General features: G+C 36.0%; 2 protein-coding genes across 2 annotated transcripts; both read right to left on the bottom strand.

Annotated features, from left to right (window-relative positions):
• Positions 1–695: 695 nt before the first annotated feature.
• Positions 696–13,091, bottom strand: LOC132191010 (uncharacterized). The gene is made up of 6 exons (XM_088510811.1): positions 12,909–13,091; positions 12,170–12,257; positions 11,773–11,930; positions 10,203–10,283; positions 1,052–1,117; positions 696–893 (listed from the first exon to the last, which is right to left on the bottom strand). Exons 1-6 carry the CDS (start codon positions 13,089–13,091, stop codon positions 696–698), a joined length of 774 nt encoding a protein of 257 aa, XP_088366937.1.
• A 1,581-nt stretch (positions 13,092–14,672) lies between these two features.
• LOC132190043 (uncharacterized) lies at positions 14,673–17,410 on the bottom strand. The gene is made up of 6 exons (XM_059604923.2): positions 17,168–17,410; positions 16,847–16,939; positions 16,407–16,656; positions 16,216–16,312; positions 15,271–15,336; positions 14,673–15,115 (listed from the first exon to the last, which is right to left on the bottom strand). The coding sequence occupies exons 1-6, from the start codon at positions 17,316–17,318 to the stop codon at positions 14,918–14,920; spliced, it is 855 nt and encodes a 284-aa protein (XP_059460906.2). The 5' UTR covers positions 17,319–17,410; the 3' UTR covers positions 14,673–14,917.
• Positions 17,411–19,032: the final 1,622 nt, after the last annotated feature.

A 19,032-nucleotide genomic window follows, 5' to 3' on the forward strand; every position in this document is an offset into this window, starting at 1 on the left:
TCACTATACGGTTGAGAGAATAATTTTTATTATTTCTCTTGTTGAAGTACTTGCTCAAAATGTTTAACTGATTCCCTCTTCATGTGGTCGTGTTTTAGAGCTGACATATCTCTCTACTTTTGGGGCATGAGCAAAATGGAGAGGAGGGGGAGAACCAAAAAGGAGAGAAGGGAAAAACAAAAGCTTACAAACTATCGTTTGTAAGGTTTTCATGCTTAATATCGTTTCCATATTCAAACCTACAAAAAAAAGCTTTGAAAACCTTCTTCCTCTGCTGTTTCAACCCTTCTTTAACAAAATCTTTCTAGCAAAGCGGAGGGTCTTCAACAGCACACAACTTCATAACATTTCTCCAAATTCTACCGCTATAGCTACAAGCCTACAACTAAAGAAGAAGTGATACAACTGTTTTTCTTTTTCGAAGGATTAGTACATTGTTAGAAATTAATCAATGTAAAACAACAGGTCTTCAGGAATCAATAACAATAATAATAATAACAACAGTTCTTTGACTAGAAAAAGCCAGTTGAACTACACGATGAACAGTAACAACTTTTTACATTTCAGTCTGATCCTTTGCCTATCCATCTTCCATCATCCAATTGATGATGTGGTAATAACAAAATGTCAGTCATCAAATACACTACCACACGTAAAATTCTTCAGCAAATACACACTATAATTATGAGGCTTAATTATTCATCTTGAAATTTACATATTTTATATGTTTTGTTACCAATCTTGCACTCAATACCATTGAATTTACTGGTAGAAATGCATTTCTGTGCTGAGCCCCCTACATTAGATCTCTTCATTTCTTCTTCAACCATTCTCTGTAGGGAATCGCTGATGTCACCCAATGCCCACGCTAAGGATATATGGGGTCGTGGATCCTGTGATAAAGAAATCCGGCATAGTAAACTAATCTCTCAAGCATAATAACTTGCTGTAAAAGAATCTTTGCAATTTTCTCTTTGCCGTATATTCAAGAAAAGTGCCAACTACGATAAACAAATAACTTAATAAACAAGACTGATGATGATAAACTAACCTTATAGAACTCGGGAAGCATGTGAAGCCTATAAACCTCGTTAACAGCATGAATTTGCCTTTTTATCTGAAATAAACTGAAGCCAAATAAATCTCACAGATATATATACACACTAGCAAAGGATATCTAGAGAAAGATTTGCTACACATAGAAATATATGTAACAAGCATGCTTCTTAAAAAGCAATGTTTCTAAACTATTCTAAAACAAGTAGAGCATGCCCTTGCGTGCAGCTAAACATAAAAAAAAGTTAGAACAAAACTTAACAGGGGGAGATAAAGGGACTTTATGCAGTCAGGGCCGGCTCAGGCCCTAGGCGAGTTAGGCCCTCGCCTAGGGCCCCCAATTTAATAAGGCCTAAAAAAAATTTTTTGAGTTAAAAAAAATTAAAATAAAAAATTTTTATTTTTGACCAAAAAAAAAATTGAAGGCCCAAATGTTATTTAATAGGGCTTAAAAATTTTTTTTAGGGTTAAATACTCCAAACCCCCCTAGAATTTGGTAACTTTATTTTTTCCCCTCTGGGGTTTCATTTTTATCACAGGAGGTCCCTGTGGTTTTGATAAGTGACCAAGTTAGTCCATCCGTTAGTTGACCGTTAGGATTGACACGTGGACCAATCAGACGTCGACATGTGGCACATATATTAAATTTTTTTTTAATTAAAAAAAAATATATATTTTTTTTAAATTAAAAAAAATGTATTTAAAAAAAAAAAAAAAGAAACGGAAAACATTGGGGGTGGCCGAGCCACCCCCTTGGCCATTTGGGGGTGACTCGGCCACCCCCTTTGGCCATGGGGGTGGCTCGGCCACCCCCAAATGGCCGAGCCACCCCCAATTGTTTTTCTTTTCTTTTTTTTTTTTTTTTTGTTTTTAAAAAAAAAACATTTTTTTTAATTAAAAAAAAATTAAAAAAATTAAATTGGTGCCACGTGTCAACATCTGATTGGTCCACGTGTCAGTCCTAACGGTCAACTAACGGATTGACTAACTTGGTCTTTTATCAAAACCCATGGAGGTCCTGTGATAAAAATGAAACCCCAGAGGGGTAAAAATAAAGTTACCAAACCCCAGGGGGTATTTGGTATTTAACCATTTTTTTTATCCAAATTTAATGCCTCAATTTAATAAGACCCCAATTAATAAGCTCACTATAAATTTTAAAAATAATTCAAAAAATAAATTAAAAAAGGATAAAGTATTAAAGCCTTACACATCATTACGCCAATTTCCTAAAGCTCATGACGGTACAGTACACGCCTACATCATTCATTCATCCTCTTGCCCTCTTTATTGAAATTTTTTGTTTTTGATGAGAAAATATAAACGTTAGAAATAAAATATTACCATTTATTTTCTATTTATTATTTAGCCATCTAGGGAAAGTCAAGAGCCAAAAATATAAACTGCTGTCAACCATGGGCATTTTAAATATCAGTCTCTATATTTTTCACTTTACCTCTCATCTTTGCTTGCTCTTTTCTGAGTTTTTCTTCTCTGCCTATCTCATCATTTTCTCTTCCTCTCCGACTCCGAGTGACTAAGTCTCTTGTCCTATCTCCAATAACTGCTTCATAATTCCTTTGCCAAATCATGTTTTATTGTTCTATTTTTGTCATTTATTTTATTATAGTCATAATTTTTTTTTGATAAATCGTGTTTGTTTAATTTGTTAGTATTTTTAATTAAACATGTCTACTAGAAAATATGCATCTGGATATGAAAAACTTAAAACAAAAAAGAAAAGAAAAGACAAATTGATTGAATCTCAAAAATGAGCTCTAAATAAATTTGTTATTAGCAATAAACAAAATATTGAGGATAATTTAGGTGAAAAACTCATAAATGAACAAGAAAGAAGATAATAAAAATGTTATTGATGTATCTAAATCTATTGCTATACATATATATATATATATATATATATATATATATATATGTGTGTTACTTTAAAAAAAAAAAAAAATTTGTTACTTAAAAAAAAAAAAAAAAAATTTAAGCCAAATTTCAAAGTTTTGCTTAAGGCCCCAAAATATGTTGAGCCGGCCCTGTATGCAGTAACCATTAATTAGCTAATTATACCTATTCCTCGGTGAAACAAATAGACATTCAATTTCCATGGAAAAGCAACCGAAACGCTTCACTGTTCATGTCTCATGTAAGGTTATAACTTCTAGATGAGTTTGCTATGTTCTTTATGAGTTTACTTTGTTTCAAAAGGCGTAATGTTCCTGTTACATATGACATGAATGTTTATAAACAGTCTGTAGAGACTAATGGCGATATCTCTATCAATTTGGATATGCAACAAGGACTATTTTACAACAGGGCAAAAATATACTCACTGTTTCCAACTAGTCATCAATAATGCATATAACTCTACCAGTTCCATACAAAATGACAAAAATAAGAAGGAAAAATGCCAAAAAAAAAAAAAAAAAAAAAATTGTGGTGCCAATGACAAACTTGACACTTGGAAATTCTACCTTAACAAGTACAAAAGAGAAGAAAACATGAAAAGAAAGGAGAACAGAAAACGAATTCTGGTATAAAAAGCCAGAAATTGATTTCATTTGATAAATTGATTTTATCTTTTATTTTTTTATTTTTTTTATATTTCAGTTTTCTAACCATTCAAATAACAGTTCCAATACTTTCTTAGTTTCCTTGGAAGTAGTTGATGACTGATGAATAATCCTTATTATTGCTGGTTCTATCTCCCCAAAATTTGACATCATTGGTAATCAACGCCTACAAATTGTTAGTTACTATTGTTCTAGATACTTGGAAGGTAAGATGTTGATATGTTCTTAGTCCACATTACATATTGTAGAGTTCAGGACTTTTGATGGTGGATGTTTAGATAAATTAAAACTAAAGTAACGCATTAAATACAAGTTGACAGGGCTTCTATGTCTGCCTCTCTCCTTTCACCTTTTGCTTTTGGTTGTGTGTGAAATAATTTGCATCTTGCACTTGTGACTAGTAACTGAACACACTTTTTATAACACTAATATCTGATAAACAGTCCACTGGACAGCCTCCAAAACTATCTTTACTGCATTTTCAACAATTAGAATTTTCATTTTTACTTACATTGACCTTTGGAAAGTTGTATTAACATTTTGGCCTGCATATGCAATATTAGAGCAAAAAGTACGTAGCTTGTAATAAAAATTTCCACAAATTGTTAAAAATGGCGCTAAAAAGTGAACACTATAAATGGTTAATAAACATTAGACATGCATGTATTTTTCTTGAGAAGGAAAATGATCAATAGAACCGAAACATAGTCATGAGGCATGATTTACTCAGTCTTGATCCACTGTGGTTCCCGAGGTGTTACAACTTGCTAATTACAGCTTGATTCCATTTGTTACCATTTCCATGTGGGAGGAATAAATTCTCTGACCAGGGAATGCATGTCTATATATGTTCTTCGATATGAGATGTCATAAGAGCGTGTAGCATATCTATATACTTTAGTATATAGAGTAATGCTACACACATTCCTACTCTCACACTCTTATTCTCACACTCCATGACGTGACTTTTAAAATCATTATTAAATTTAGGATGGATAACTATTATATTTCGATACGATAGTTTAATCTCATTTATACTTATCAAAAAAAAAAAAAAAAAGATTTTGATATGATAGTGATTTTAAAAGCCACGTCAGGAAGTGCAAAAATAGGAGTGTGGGAGTGAGAGTGTATGTAGCATTAATCTTACATATATAATGTACATAGTACATACATGAGACAACAATGAGAGTCTTAGATTTCTCAAAATTTGGGACTAGGGCTTTATATAACGACTAAATAGTGTTTTTTTGATCAGTTAAAAGATGTTATCACTGATAATTCTTTTGGATCTAAGGTTATTTAGTTCTGCCTTATTCTCTTTATATCTTATTTTTATTTAATTTGCTCTTTCTTTCCTAGTTGGTTGCTTAATTTCTGGATAATTTGGCCCATTATACACAGATAACTATTAAAGAATGTCACAATGAGGATTCACAGTGTGCATATGTTGTTGACAAGATCTTGGAAACTGCTTCTAATAGTTATGGTGCGAGCTACTCCTATGGCAACATTGCAATTCTTTACCGGAGGCAGGTGAAACTTACCTCCCACAGTATAAATTTTCATGATACAAACATTAGACATCTGCTAATGAACAGCATTGTGGTCTAATCTTGTATGTTACAGGTATCAAGAAAAGTCTTCCAAATGGCTTTCTGTGAAAGGAAAGTACCTTTTAACATTCATGGTGTAACATTCTATCGGAAAAAGGTTGTTAACATTCTTTTATAGACATTAAGTTTGTAAATATCGATTGCACTTTTAATTTTCAAAGATGTGCCTTTTAGGCCGATAGAGGAATCAAGTCGTTACCGTATGTATTAGTTGCATATGACTAGTTTCTCTTGTTAACCATAAATTATTCATACCCAATATCGAAGATGATGCTCTTCTCTTGTGGTTCAAGATGAGAAATTATAGATAGGCTCCTTCTTGTTGTATCAACACTTATTATTGGGCAGTCTATTTCCACTTACTTTTTAGATCTTTTGGAAATTTTTCGGATGGAAAGATATATAAATATTTAAATACATGAGACATGTGTACAAGTACATATTGATTTAAACAAATGAATAATTTGACACTATGACTCTTTCTTATAGTTGTTCAACTGAAAGTATCGACTTGTGTTAAGTTTGCTTGCTTCAATTCGTGGTTTTAATGCTAGAGGGACATAGTTTTTTTTTTTTTTTTTGGGATAAATAAATAATTTCATTGAAAAGTGCAGAGGGGGCGCACTAAAGGTGAAAAGAAAAACAAAATTCCACAAATTGAGACAAAGTAAAAAATTGGGAAACATTAAAAGCCCCCACCCCAATTGAATAGGGTACGTCTTGACCAAAATGCTTCTAAGCTCGTCCTGCATCTTCTCATGATCTTCAAAACATTGTGCATTCCGCTCTCTCCATGTGTTAAAGTATTGATTAAATGATTAAATTTATCACTTCTTATAAGCTTAAGCTTTTAGGATAACCGATAAATGGTAATTTAACCTAGTATTAGAGTTAAAGGTCTTAAGTTCAAACCCTAATTCCGTCATTTACTCTAATTTCAATTAAATATTTCACATGTTTAATTGACCTCATCTATTTAAAAAATATTTTGAGCCAACACTCGAGGGTGAGCGTTAAAATGTTAATTAAATAATTAAATTTATCTTTTCCTATCAGTTTAAGCTTTTGGGATAAGTAATTATTTAACCATATGATCCACATTAAACAATGGGGCTATTCTCCACACATCCATAACTGAACGATTACCTCCCTGACCTCGCCAACACACTAACAAATCTAATACCCTTCCGGCATAACCCATGTGACCTAATTGTTGGCTTACATATATTTCTACTTGCAACATTCCCCCCTTTTACAATCGTTGTGGTTGTGGTTGTTCTAATATTCTATGCACAATTTCTTAGCTATTTGAAACTTTTATATGCCTGCGTCCTTATATTTTTCTTGTGAGTAGAAAGCGATGCTATTTTCTAGCTTATAAATGTGCTGAATCGCATAAAGTGCTACTGTTGTTATTTGGTTGTTGATTTAGCTCGTCTTATAATAGGTTGTCTGAGCCATTATTGCTATGATTAGAACAACATTGCCTGCTTGTGACGATGCCCCTTACCGTCAGGCCTTCAAGGCTTTACTTCCTTTTGAGAAAGAGGAAAAGAAGAGAGTATGTGCACAATGTGTTCTATTTTTCTTTCTTCTCTTCAAAGATATATTCACTCTGTGTGAGGCTCACAAAGAGTCCATCTCTCTTTCTTAGAGGTACTTTCAATAGGTACGTAGCTCATTGTGTGTGTATATATTCATGCTGGTACTTTCAATAGGTATAGCTCATTGTGTGAGCATATGTATTTATGAACGAACTATATGTTCGTATGAAGCTCGATCAAAGCATATTCAGAACAGTGAATTTTATCCCAACGCTGAGACAATAATCTATATTTGTATTTGTATGGCGGATAAATCGACTATATCAACTCGTGAATTGCCACCATTTGTACTAGTCCGTCAAAATTCACAACCTAAAATTGAGTGTTACCAAACAAAGGACTAACTATACACTAAACGAGGCCAAAGTGCTATTTTTCTTTATACTTTCTCAATATAGGCCTCACAACAACACCTAACATAACAATAATTTGCTTTATTTCAATATTCACATAATAGGCTTGAGTCCAATTATGTATATTAAGTGTTTTTTTTTTTACACTTTCTCAATATGGGACTCATAACAACACATAACATAACAATATTTAACTTTATTTCAATATTCACATATAAGGTAGGTAGGTGATGAAGAGGTCCTCTGCTTAGGCTGCTTGTAATCACCAAGGAAAAACTTTAAAATACCATGGTTCTTTGGGGGAATATTGAGTTGCATTTGTCTCATTAATCACCCAAAGGCAGTGAGTACCGCACGTGTTCTTGTCCCGATTATACTTGTAAAGCAGAAACTCGTAACGACGCTGAGGTACATTGTTAAGGCTGGTCCACGAAAAATCACATCTGAATTTTGTACTCTGCCCAATGTTGGGTCTGAAGCTGAAATTGTACATTTGATTCGTTTGGAGAAGATGGTCACCCAACTTGTCCGCCGATGAATGACAGGTAACTGTAAGATTAGGCGTTAGACCACTTTTTATTGTCACGAACACTCGGAATCTTTGGAAAAAGCCTGCTTCAACGCCACTCTTAAATGATCCACTCATAAACATAGCCCACATGATTATCAATATCAACATTACATTTCTACCGGATGACATGATCATCTTCGATCTATCTTTTCTTTCTTTTTGTTTAGCTTCGGTTTGACTTTCAATTGCTCTCCTCCATGCACGGTATATATAGTGGTGAAAACTATAGGCTACCGACGATAAAGTTTAAAAAAAGAAATGGAAGTCATCAACATATGCTATTTTAACCAAATTTTATCAAAAGGATTTGCTAATTTAATACATATATATCCAAATATCACATATGCTCTTTTCAGCATTTCTGTTGGTCCTAATATATCTATTAGTTTCTTTAGACGCCTTTAACTAACCATTTATCTATTTCTAATGTGGCTTTTTCTTTCCGCTCATATTTAATTCCACTATTAAGGGGAAGACCAAGTCAAGGAAAAATAGAGAGAAACAATATAGTCACCACTTTTTAATTTACACCACCAAACATAAAAAAGTGGCATTAATGGATACGTCAAACTACCAACTCATTTCAAATAGGTCGCTCTATCAACATTATTTAGACGTTAAAATAGATGGAAATTAAATTGTCACTTGCATCTGACTTTCATCCCTAACACCCTCATTCAGGTTGTGATGTGCTCTTTATAGACATCCGTGGGCTAACAATGGAATTACACGAGACCATGAGATTTTGAGAAATTTATAACATAACCAACACATTCATGAACTTGAATTTTGACGGACTAGTACAGATGGTGACAATTCATGAGTTGATATAGTCTCTTTATCCGCCATACAAATACAGATTATAGTCTCTGCGTTGGGTTAAAATTCACTGTTTTGAATATGCTTTGAGCATTGATATATATGTGGTACAAACGAACTTAATTAGCAGTGTAGTGACCGCAAAAGGATGTAGTAGTGTAGACAACTCTCTGCAAAACCAATTGAGAGAAATTAGAAAACGAATAGGTTAGGGTTTGCATTCCAAAACTCTTTATACACTGACAATTAGATTAATAAATAGTACCATTAAATTTGCAAAATGAATGGCATCAGGTAGAAAAGAGAAAAAAGTAATTCAAATATTTTTTAATGGAATAAAAAAAGTAAAGCATGCCCTTGCATGCGTGCAGCTAAACATAAAAAAAGTTCGAACAAAAAACTTAAAAGGGGGAGATAAAGGGACTTTTTGTAGTAACCATTAGCTAATTATACCTATACCTCGGTGAAACAAGTAGACATTCAATTTCCATGGACAAGCAACTCATGAAACGCTTCACTGTTCATGTCTCATGTAAGGTTATAACTTCTAGATGAGTTTGCTCTTGATAATGGCTCAAATTGTCAACAAGTGTGAAGATAATTGTTGGAAAATATCAATATTCAAGTTGGTGGGCTCAAGTCATATTTATCTATAAGAGGATAAGGTTAGTTTTAAAAGGAGTCCAAGAACAACTAGAATTTGATTTTTTGGAGAAAACGTGTGTGGATAAACATGTGGGTTGCAATGCTTATCTTCATCATGAAAAGACTTTGTATTCATGATGGTTTCGTTTTTCCAGTAGCAATTAGATTAGAATTGTTTCTCCTCTTTTTTCGTGATTAAGCCATTATAAAAGGACATGCTGTCCTTGGTTAAGTGGGGATCCGAAAATTAAAATTGGTGAGAGCACTTTGTGACATTTACAAAGTGTAGAGAGTTTTTCTTTACTGGGTATTTGAGAGGGACAGTTGAGTGGGGTGTACAAGGGGTTAAGGGCTTGGGTTTGAGATATTAAACTCGAGCTGTTCAGGCTTGTACCACTGTACTCAATATTTCTCAATAGTAAAGAAGGAGACCGGATCACGCCCCGTGGACGTAGGCATATTGCCGAACCACGTAAACTATTTGTGTACGTGTGTGATTGGTGTGTGTTCTCGTGTGTTTTCTTTCCAAACTTGTCTTTCACATAAAGGGCTGGTGGGAAATTGGTAACCAATTAATTATCAATTTTCCCAACATTTGCTATGTTCTCTAGCTATGAGTTTACCTTGTTTCAAAAGGTGTAATGTTCCTGTTACATATATATGACATGAATGTTTATGTTTATAAACAGTCCGTAAAGACTAATTAATGACGATATCTCTATCAATTTGGATATGCAACAAGGAATGTTTTACAACAGGGCAAAAATGTACTCACTGTTTCCAACTAGTCACCAATATATATAACTCTACCAGTTCCGTACAAAATGACAAAAATAAGAAGGAAAAAAAAAAGAAAATGTGGTGCCAATGACAAACTTGAAACTTGGAAGTTCTACCTTAACAAGGACCAAAAAGAAGAAAACATGAAAAGAAAAGAGAAGAGAATTCAAGCATACCTCAGCTAATCCTCCTGTAATAACTTCAATTGATAAAAAGGTTCGTGTACGATCATCATTGACAAAAACTTGCAACTTAGGCTCCGTTTACTTCGATGTAAAATGGTTTCCAGAAAATGATTTTCGTATTTTACGGTATTTACTTCGACGTAAAATAGTGGTCAACGGAAAATATTTTCCTTTTGACTGAAAATTCGTCTTTAATTTTCGGAAAATAGTTTACGATTTTGAAAACCGTAAATCATTTTCCGACTATGAGCATCTCATTCTTAAATCGATGAACTTTACCAAGACCCGCCCAGAACCTCACCGGGACTTGACCGGTACCTGCCCGGGACCCGCACAGGACTTGCCCGGGACCAGCACGGGACCTGATCGGGACCCTCCCGAGACTTGACCGGGACCCGCCCAGGACCAGCTTGGGACATGCCCGGGACCAGCTTGGGACTTGACCGGGACCTGCTCGGAACTTGACTGGGACCTGCTCGGGACCCGCCCAAGACTTGCCCGGGACCTCAGCGAGACCTGCCCGGGACCTAACCGGGACCCGCCTGGGACCTAACCGGGACCCACCCGGGACTTGACCGGGACCCGCCTGGGACCTACCCTGGACCCGCATTGGACCTGACAGGGACCTGCCCGGGATTTGACCGAGACCCGCCCATGACCTGCCCGGGACCAGCACGGGACCTGACCGGGACCCTCCCGGGACTTGACCAGGACTTGCCCGAGACCCGCCCAGGACCCGCCTGGGACCCGCACTGGACCTGACCGAGACCCGCCCGGGACTTGCCAGGGACCTAACCGGGACCCGCCCGGGTCCTGCTTGGGACCTAACCGGGACTTGACTGGGACCCGCCCGAGACTTAACTGGGACCCGCCCGGGACCTGACCGGGACCCGGTGAGGTCCCGAGCAAGTCCCAGCAAGGCCCCGGTCAAGTCCCGAGCAAGTCCCGGTCAGGTCTCGGTCAAGTCCCGGTCAAGTCCTGGGCGGGTCCTAGGCAAGTCCCGGGCGGGTCCCGCCGAGGTCCCGGGCAGGTCCCTGGCGGGTCCTAGTCAGGTCCAGGGCGGGTCCCAGGCAAGTCTCGGGCAGGTCTCGGTTGGGTCCCGGTCAAGTCCTAGGTAGGTCCCAGCGAGGTCCCGGACAAATACCGGTTAAGTTCCGGCGGGGTCCTGTGCAGGTCCCGACGGGGACCTTATTGGAAAAAATATATATATATATAAAAAGATATTAAAAAAAAAAAAAAAAATTATGTGTACAAGGTAAACGCCGTAAAATGTTTTCGACGGAAAATATTTTCAAGGAAAATGGCTTTCCTGAAAATATTTTACGAAGGAAACCATTTTACGTCGAAGTAAACGGAGCCTAAGTTTGGGAAGAACTATCCCAATCCGGGTGCACCAGATTGACTCAGTGGTAGCAATGCTTCGGCAGAAACTTCAGTTTCAGAAGGGGTCGGATTATTTTTGCTAGTGTATGAATTGTAGCCCAATTGTTAAGCTGATATTATGAATTTTCACATTAATGCATAGTTTTCTCCTGAAGCAGGTATTGGATTGATTTTAGTAAAATTCTCTTCCTAGGGCAAATTGTTCAAGCTTGAGATCATCTTTGCACAGAATGTTAAGTGGAACATCAACATCAACCACATGAAGACCGGGTATAAGAGATGAGATCGTTTTCAAAATCAAGGCCAGCTCCTTCTTGGGTATAGATGGTATGTAAACTGAAAGCACAAGATTAAACAAGGGTCTAAGTCCACAATCATTGCATTTGATAAGTAAACTTCAGAATTAGAATAATTAATACACACAAGCAAATTAACAGTTGAAGAAACGGAGGCAAGAAAACAAAGTCATGAACTAGAATAATGACTCTTTGGTTATGTGCCCCACATGCCTTTGTACTGGAATGGCGATGGCTAGTGAACATGACCCTCGGATTGATCCCTTTGACTAGAGTTACATGCATCATCATGAGCTGCTCTAGCTCTTGTACCGTTTGAATGTACAATTTTATGCCACAATTGTCTTCCGGACACACAAAGTAATTTCTGTATAGACAAAAAGCTTAAGAAAATTATGGATATCTATATGCCAATAAATTGTACTCTACGGCCAAGGTTCAGAAGAGGAGCCATACGTGTATTTCGTGACAACAAAGTAATTTTTGTATATACAAATAGCTCAAAGAAATTATGGACATCTTCATCTTGGGCGCCAGCTGCCATGCTTGTTCTGTGTCACCTAATTACCCCCATGGGATTTGTCTACTAAGAGCATTCTCAGCCTATGTATAGGAAATATGTCTAAAAAATTACAAAAATCCACCTACAACAGACTCCCTAAATGCTTCCTCAAACCTTCAACTGGGTTCTACTGTAGCGATCTATATGCTTATTAAATTGAAAAAAAAAAACTCTCTCCTCTCACATCTTTTCCTGCACGTCTCTCTCTCGCCTCTGTTTCTCTCTCTCTCGCACTTCACCAAACGGCTGACACAGAAACAACCCTGCAACCAAAAACAACCCTGCAAACCCAGATTTTCAATACTTCAATCGCTTTCTTAACCATTCCTGGCCGAGGCAAACCGCCTCATTAGATATGCGCTCGGCTAAACCCGAACGCATAACAACACCGGATTCTAGCAAAGCAAGCTCCAATTTGGGAACCCTCGAGTGGAATTTCTTTAAGATTCTATATACCTTTTCGACATCGGCGGCAAATTCGTCGTGGCTCTGTTTGTGGGTCTGATCGTCTGGGTGATTTTGAAGGCGAACTAGCCCAAACCCAGTTCTTTCAGCGTTTGATAGATGATTGCAGTTGCTCTGGCCGGTGGGTCTTCTACGGCTTGGATTGAATTGTGGTGGGGTGTGGGGAAGACCCATTTGAGAGTGAGGAATGGGATTGGGGAATTTCATGGTGTGTGGAGTGTGATGCCGCGTGAAGGAGGTTGAAGGGCTGATTTGATTTGGAGGAAAGGAGGAAGTGAGGGTGCTTATTGAAGAAAGTCACGGAAGAAAGTCATGGTTTTTTAAGATAATCTCTGCATTGTCGTTTGTGGGTTTGCAACTATAGCTCAGCTTGAAGACGAAGACGGAGACATGAGAGAGAGAGAAGAAAAGAGTTTCAAGAAAAAAAAAAAAGTAAAAAAGTAAAAAAATATTATTTTAATGATATAAGGAACGATTAAGGGAAGCTATTGTGGTGTATTTTGACATAGGGAAGCAAAAAGTAGTTTGGTTCCCTAAACTTAGGGAATATGACAGAGAAGCTGTTGGGAATGCTCTAAGAGATTTACGAAAACAAGCTCACGCATCAGTCATGTGGCACTGCCATGTCAGTATAGTATGCCACATCAGGGAAAAAAAAAGAAGAGGTTGTTGAAAGATCCGTGCTATACATCATTGCTTACTTATTTTTCATATATATATATATATATATTCTAATTTTAATAGATCTATCATTGAATTTGTGGACTTATGTATGTGTGTCGCAAAAATTCAATAGTAAATTTACCCATTTACCGTACAAAGATGGTTGAGAGAATAATTTTTATTATTTCTCTTGTTGAAGTACTTGCTCAAAATGTTCAACAGATTCCCACTTCATTTGTGCATGTGGTCGTGTTTCGAGCTGACATATCTGTTTACTTTTGGGGCTTGAGCAAAATGGAGAGGGGGAGAACAAGAAAGGAGAGAAACCATCTGTCTTTGAAGCTCAAATTTTTTGAAAGCCTCTTCTTCTCTTGTTGAAGCTCAAAATTTTCGACAACATCTCTCTCCTCTTTCTTTTTGTTCTATTGTTGCTCAACATGACAAATATTTTTGGTTTGCTGATGTGATAGACTGGCATATAGTCGTGGCGCATCATTGCCAAGTCAGCGTGTCTTGGTAAATCTCTTTGTAACCCTATGGGTTGATACCTAATGCTTTTGAGCTTTACAAAATGTTTCCAACAGCCTAAATCCCGGTATGGGTGAAATAAATTGCCCGACTACTGTTTTCTTTATTTTTTGGATGTATTAGTATCAATTTTATAAAAGTATCTATACCTCTGTACAATTATGCATTAAACCAGCAGAAAACAAGATCAGGATCTGGGGATTAATCCCCCAATTGTAGCAAATGTGTACATTATCCGTTGTCTTCCTAAATTCACCTTTGCCCATAATGCAGACTTTAACCTACCACTTTATTTTATGCAGTAGCTGGTCCTCAGTCAGGGGATGGTTTGCATGCTTAATAGCGTTTCCATATACAAGCCTACAAACAAAAGCTTTGAAAACCTTCTTGCTCCGCTGTTTCAACCCGTCTTCAATAATATCTTTCTAGCAAAGCGGAGGGTCTTCAACAGCACACAACTTCATAACATTTCTCCAAATTCTATCACTATAGCTACACCTAAAGAAGAAGTGATACAACTGTTTTTCTTTTTCGAAGGATTAGTACATTGTTAGAAATTAATCTATGTAAAACAACAGGTCTTCAGGAATCAATAACAACAATAATAATAACAACAGTTCTTTGACTAGAAAAAGCCAGTTGAACCACACGATGAACAGTAACAATAACTTTTTACATTTCAGTCTGATCCTTTGCCTATCCATCTTCCATCATCCAATCGATGATGCGGGAATAACAAAATATCAGTCATCAAATACACTACCACACGTAAAATTCTTCAGCAAAGACACTATAATAATGAGGCTTAATTATTCATCTTGAAATTTACATATTTTATATGTTTTGTTACCAATCTTGCACTCAATACCATTGAATTTACTGGTAAAAATGCATTTCTGTGCTGAGCCCCCTACATTAGATCTCTGCATTTCTTCTTCAGCCACTCTCTGTAGGGAATCGCTGATGTCACCCAATGCCCACGCTAAGGATATATGGGGTCGTGGATCCTGTGATAAAAAAATCCGGCATGGTAAACTAGTCTCTCAACCATAATAACTTGCTGTAAAAGAATCTTTGCAATTTTCTCTTTCGCGTATATTCAAGAAAAGTATCAACTAAGATAAATAAATAACTTAATAAACAAGACTGATGATAAACTAACCTTATAGAACTCGGGAAGCATGTGAAGCCTATAAACCTCGTTAACAGCATGAATTTGCCTTTTTATCTGAAATAAACTGAAGCCAAATAAATCTCGCAGATATATATAAACAATAGCAGAGGATATCTAGAGAAAGATTTGCTACAACATAGAAATATATGTAACAAGCATGCTTCTTAAAAAGCCATGTTTCTAAACTATTCTAAAACAAGTAGAGCATGCCCTTGCGTGCAGCTAAACATAAAAAAAGTTCGAACAAAAAACTTAAAAGGAAGAGATAAAGGGACTTTTTGCAGTAACCATTAGCTAATTATACCTATACGTCGGTGAAACAAATAGACATTCAATTTCCATGGACAAGCAACAGGGACTTTTTGCGGTAACCATTAGCTAATTATACCTATACCTCGGTGAAACAAATAGACATTCAATTTCCATGGACAAGCAACAGGGACTTTTTGCAGTAACCACTAGCTAATTATACCTATACCTCGGTGAAACAAATAGACATTCAATTTCCATGGACAAGTAACTGAAACGCTTCACTGTTCATGTCTCATGTAAGGTTATAACTTCTAGATGAGTTTGCTATGTTCTTTATGAGTTTACCTTGTTTCAAGAGGTGTAATGTTCCTGTTACATATGACATGAATGTTTATAAACAGTCCGTACAGACTAATGACGATATCTCTATCAATTTGGATATGCAACAAAGAATGTTTTACAACAGGGCAAAAATATACTCACCGTTTCCAACTAGTCACCAATAATGCATATAACTCTACCAGTTCCATACAAAATGACAAAAATGAGAAGGAAAAATGGAAAAAATAAAAATAAAAATGTGGTGCCAATGAAAACTTGAAACTTGGAAGTTCTACCTTAACAAGGACAAAAAAGAAGAAAACATGAAAAGAAAAGAGAAAAGAACGAATTCAAGCATACCTCAGCTAATCCTCCTGTAATAACTTCAATTGATAAAAAGGTTCGTGTACGATCATCATTGACAAAAACTTGCAACTTACTAAAATCAATCCAATACCTGCTTCCGGAGAAAACTATGCATTAATGTGAAAAATCATAATATCAGCTTAACAATTGAGCTAGAATTCATACAATAGCAAAAATAATCCGACCGCTTTTGAAACTGAAGTTTCTGCCGAAGCATTGCCACCACTGAGTCAATCTGGTGCACCCGGATTGGGACAGTTCTTCCCAAACTTATGTGAAATTCTCTTCCTAGGGCAACTTGTTCAAGCTTGAGATCATCTTTGCACAGAATGTTAAGTGGGACATCAATATCAACCACATGAAGACCGGGTACAAGAGATGAGATCCTTTTCAAAAACAAGGTCAGCTCCTTCTTTGGTATAGATGGTATGTAAACTGAAAGCACAAGATTAAACAAGGGTCTAAGTCCACAATCATTGCATTTGATAAGTAAACTTCAGAATTAGAATAATGAATACACTCAAGCAAATTAACAGTTGAAGAAACGTAGACAATAAAACAAATTCATGAACTAGAATAATGACTCTTTGGTATCGTGTGAATATGAATTAAGAATTGGAATCACCTGGGATGTACACATGCAGGGCATAGTTTCCATCTACATGGGGAAAGCTCCTGACTCTACTTGCCTGACCAGTTTGCAGGCGGTCCAGAGTCCCTTCTCACAATCAAAACATCAAACACTTAGTAAGCAAAATTTAGATAATCATTAAATCTTTTTCAGCTCTGCTTGGTTGCTGAGAAAAACGAAAGAGAATGAAAACAAATAAATGTTTTTGTTTTTTGAAAGATAGATTTTCAAATTGGATTGTTTCCAGGGAGTGCTTCACAGTAACCAAAATATGAAATTGAGAGAGAGAGTAGAGAAGATTGGTGGATAAGTTACCGAGGGGATTGGAAGTGGGAGGGTTGAGGAGGGAGAGAGGAGGTGGGGGCAAAGGCATTGGGGAGCGGCGGGAGCCCATATTGACTGGAGTTGGATCGTCGATGTCGGAGTCGGAGGATGCGTCTCCGTATGAAGCTTTCAGGGCATCCATTCTCTCACTCTCACCCTCTTGGCTTCAAGGATCGTGAAGAAAGCACCTTTTCCTTTTCCTTTTCCTTTTCCTTCCACCTTTTGTTAATTTGCTTCTTTTGATCTACCTACGCCATCATGGGGAGCAACTTTTCCGTAGCTACTTTAGAGCATTCCCAATAGAAATAGAAGCGGCAAATCTTACTTTTATCTAAAATAGCTCTTCAAATGTTTAAAAAATCTCTTAAGTTAAATTAGCCAAAAAAAAATGTAAAATAGATATTTGATTGAAAGAGCTAAAAAAAAAAATTAAACGTAGCAGCACTTTTTAAGGGAGCCATTTTATTTTTTATTATTTCTCACTTATTTTCTCTTTTTCTCAAATCTTTTCTTACTTTTTCTCTGCATGTTCTTTTTTTTCCAAAACTTTTCCTATTTTTTCTTTCACATATTCTCTTTTTTCCAAAATTTTTCTCACTTTTAATCAAATTTAAATTATATAGATAAAAATATAACTAATCGGATGTGGATGCATTTAAAAATTCATTAGCTAAATTAGATAAAAGTGAGTTTTGAGGAGCTATTTTGCATAAAAATTTGGCTCCTCCATTGAGAATGCTCTTAGTAATTAGTATTATCACAAAAACTTGTCATATAAGTTCATCTTTCAAAGGGACTATGGATAGTTTTACTTTGAAAAATATTTTTAACCAAAAATAAAAATTTGGAAAAAATGTAAAATTAGTCATTGTGGTTTACCTGATTTACAATTAACTCCCTATGGTATCAAACTGAACTCAAAGGTCCATGAGATATGCCAAAAATATAATTTAGTCTCTACAATCAAATTCCGTCCACTAATTTAACGAATTCTATTAGTATGACACTGACTTAAACATGACAAGTATCACAATTATATTGGCTCTAATATTTTACGCTATTAGATTAGAATTTGTTAAGTCAGTGAACGGAATTTAATTGTAATGACTAAATTATTTTTTTAGTATACTTCAAGGACCTTTGCGTTCATTTTGATACCATAAGGAGTTAAATACAAATCAAGTAAACCACAAGGACTAAATTTACATTTTTTCCTAAAAATTTAAATGAAAATATTTGTTGACATTTGGCTAGTAAGAAAATTGCAACAATTGGATGGCGGTGGTGGCCTAAAACTTTTGGCGACCTCCCATAGTAGTAAAGAATGAACTACAAGAAGGAAAAATTCAAATTCAAAAAATGATTTACAAAAATATAAAAAGATAAACCATTTTACACTGCTTAAACGAGATTTCTTTGGTTGATTAAGATTTTCAATTGTTTCAAATACTGAAAATAGGAAAATCTTTTCTAGAAAAGGTTTTATATCGAAACAAACGGAGTATGAGTAAATATACCACACTGATATTCCATCATTATCTTACTATGCTAACATAACATTGTCAATCCACTTTTATAATGACATGTTCTTCCCTAAGGCCCATCTACATTGTGAGCCAACAAATTATAGAATATGATTTAGAGCAGCTTAATTGTGGAACAATGTACAACCAAGTATATGAAGTTAGCAAGGTTCGCTCTGAATCTAATTTCTAACAAGAAGTCAATGGCGAAGAGGTTTTAGGATGATCTCCACCTACGAATAATAGGAAAAGGGGAGTTGGGAAGAAAGAAGATATCCTTTTCATTTTTCCGGCACGAGAGAGAGAGAAAGTTCTTTGAGCATGTTTGGAATT

Source organism: Corylus avellana, chromosome 9 (assembly GCF_965113065.1).
Source record: "Corylus avellana chromosome 9, dhCorAvel1.hap1.2, whole genome shotgun sequence".
Classification (NCBI taxonomy): domain Eukaryota; kingdom Viridiplantae; phylum Streptophyta; class Magnoliopsida; order Fagales; family Betulaceae; genus Corylus; species Corylus avellana.

Excerpts from the sequence above, each read along its gene's own strand:
- LOC132191010 (XM_088510811.1), bottom strand. The coding sequence starts at position 13,091 with ATGGGTCTTCCCCACACCCCACCACAATTCAATCCAAGCCGTAGAAGA. Across the intron at positions 12,258-12,908 it reads TTGCCGCCGATGTCGAAAAG|AAATTACTTTGTGTGTCCGG; the intron begins GTATATAGAATC and ends TTGTCTATACAG. Across the intron at positions 11,931-12,169 it reads AGCAGCTCATGATGATGCAT|TTTACATACCATCTATACCC; the intron begins GTAACTCTAGTC and ends TTGTGCTTTCAG.
- LOC132190043 (XM_059604923.2), bottom strand. The coding sequence starts at position 17,318 with ATGGATGCCCTGAAAGCTTCATACGGAGACGCATCCTCCGACTCCGAC. Across the intron at positions 16,940-17,167 it reads TCCCACTTCCAATCCCCTCG|GGACTCTGGACCGCCTGCAA; the intron begins GTAACTTATCCA and ends GATTGTGAGAAG. Across the intron at positions 16,657-16,846 it reads CCTGCATGTGTACATCCCAG|TTTACATACCATCTATACCA; the intron begins GTGATTCCAATT and ends TTGTGCTTTCAG.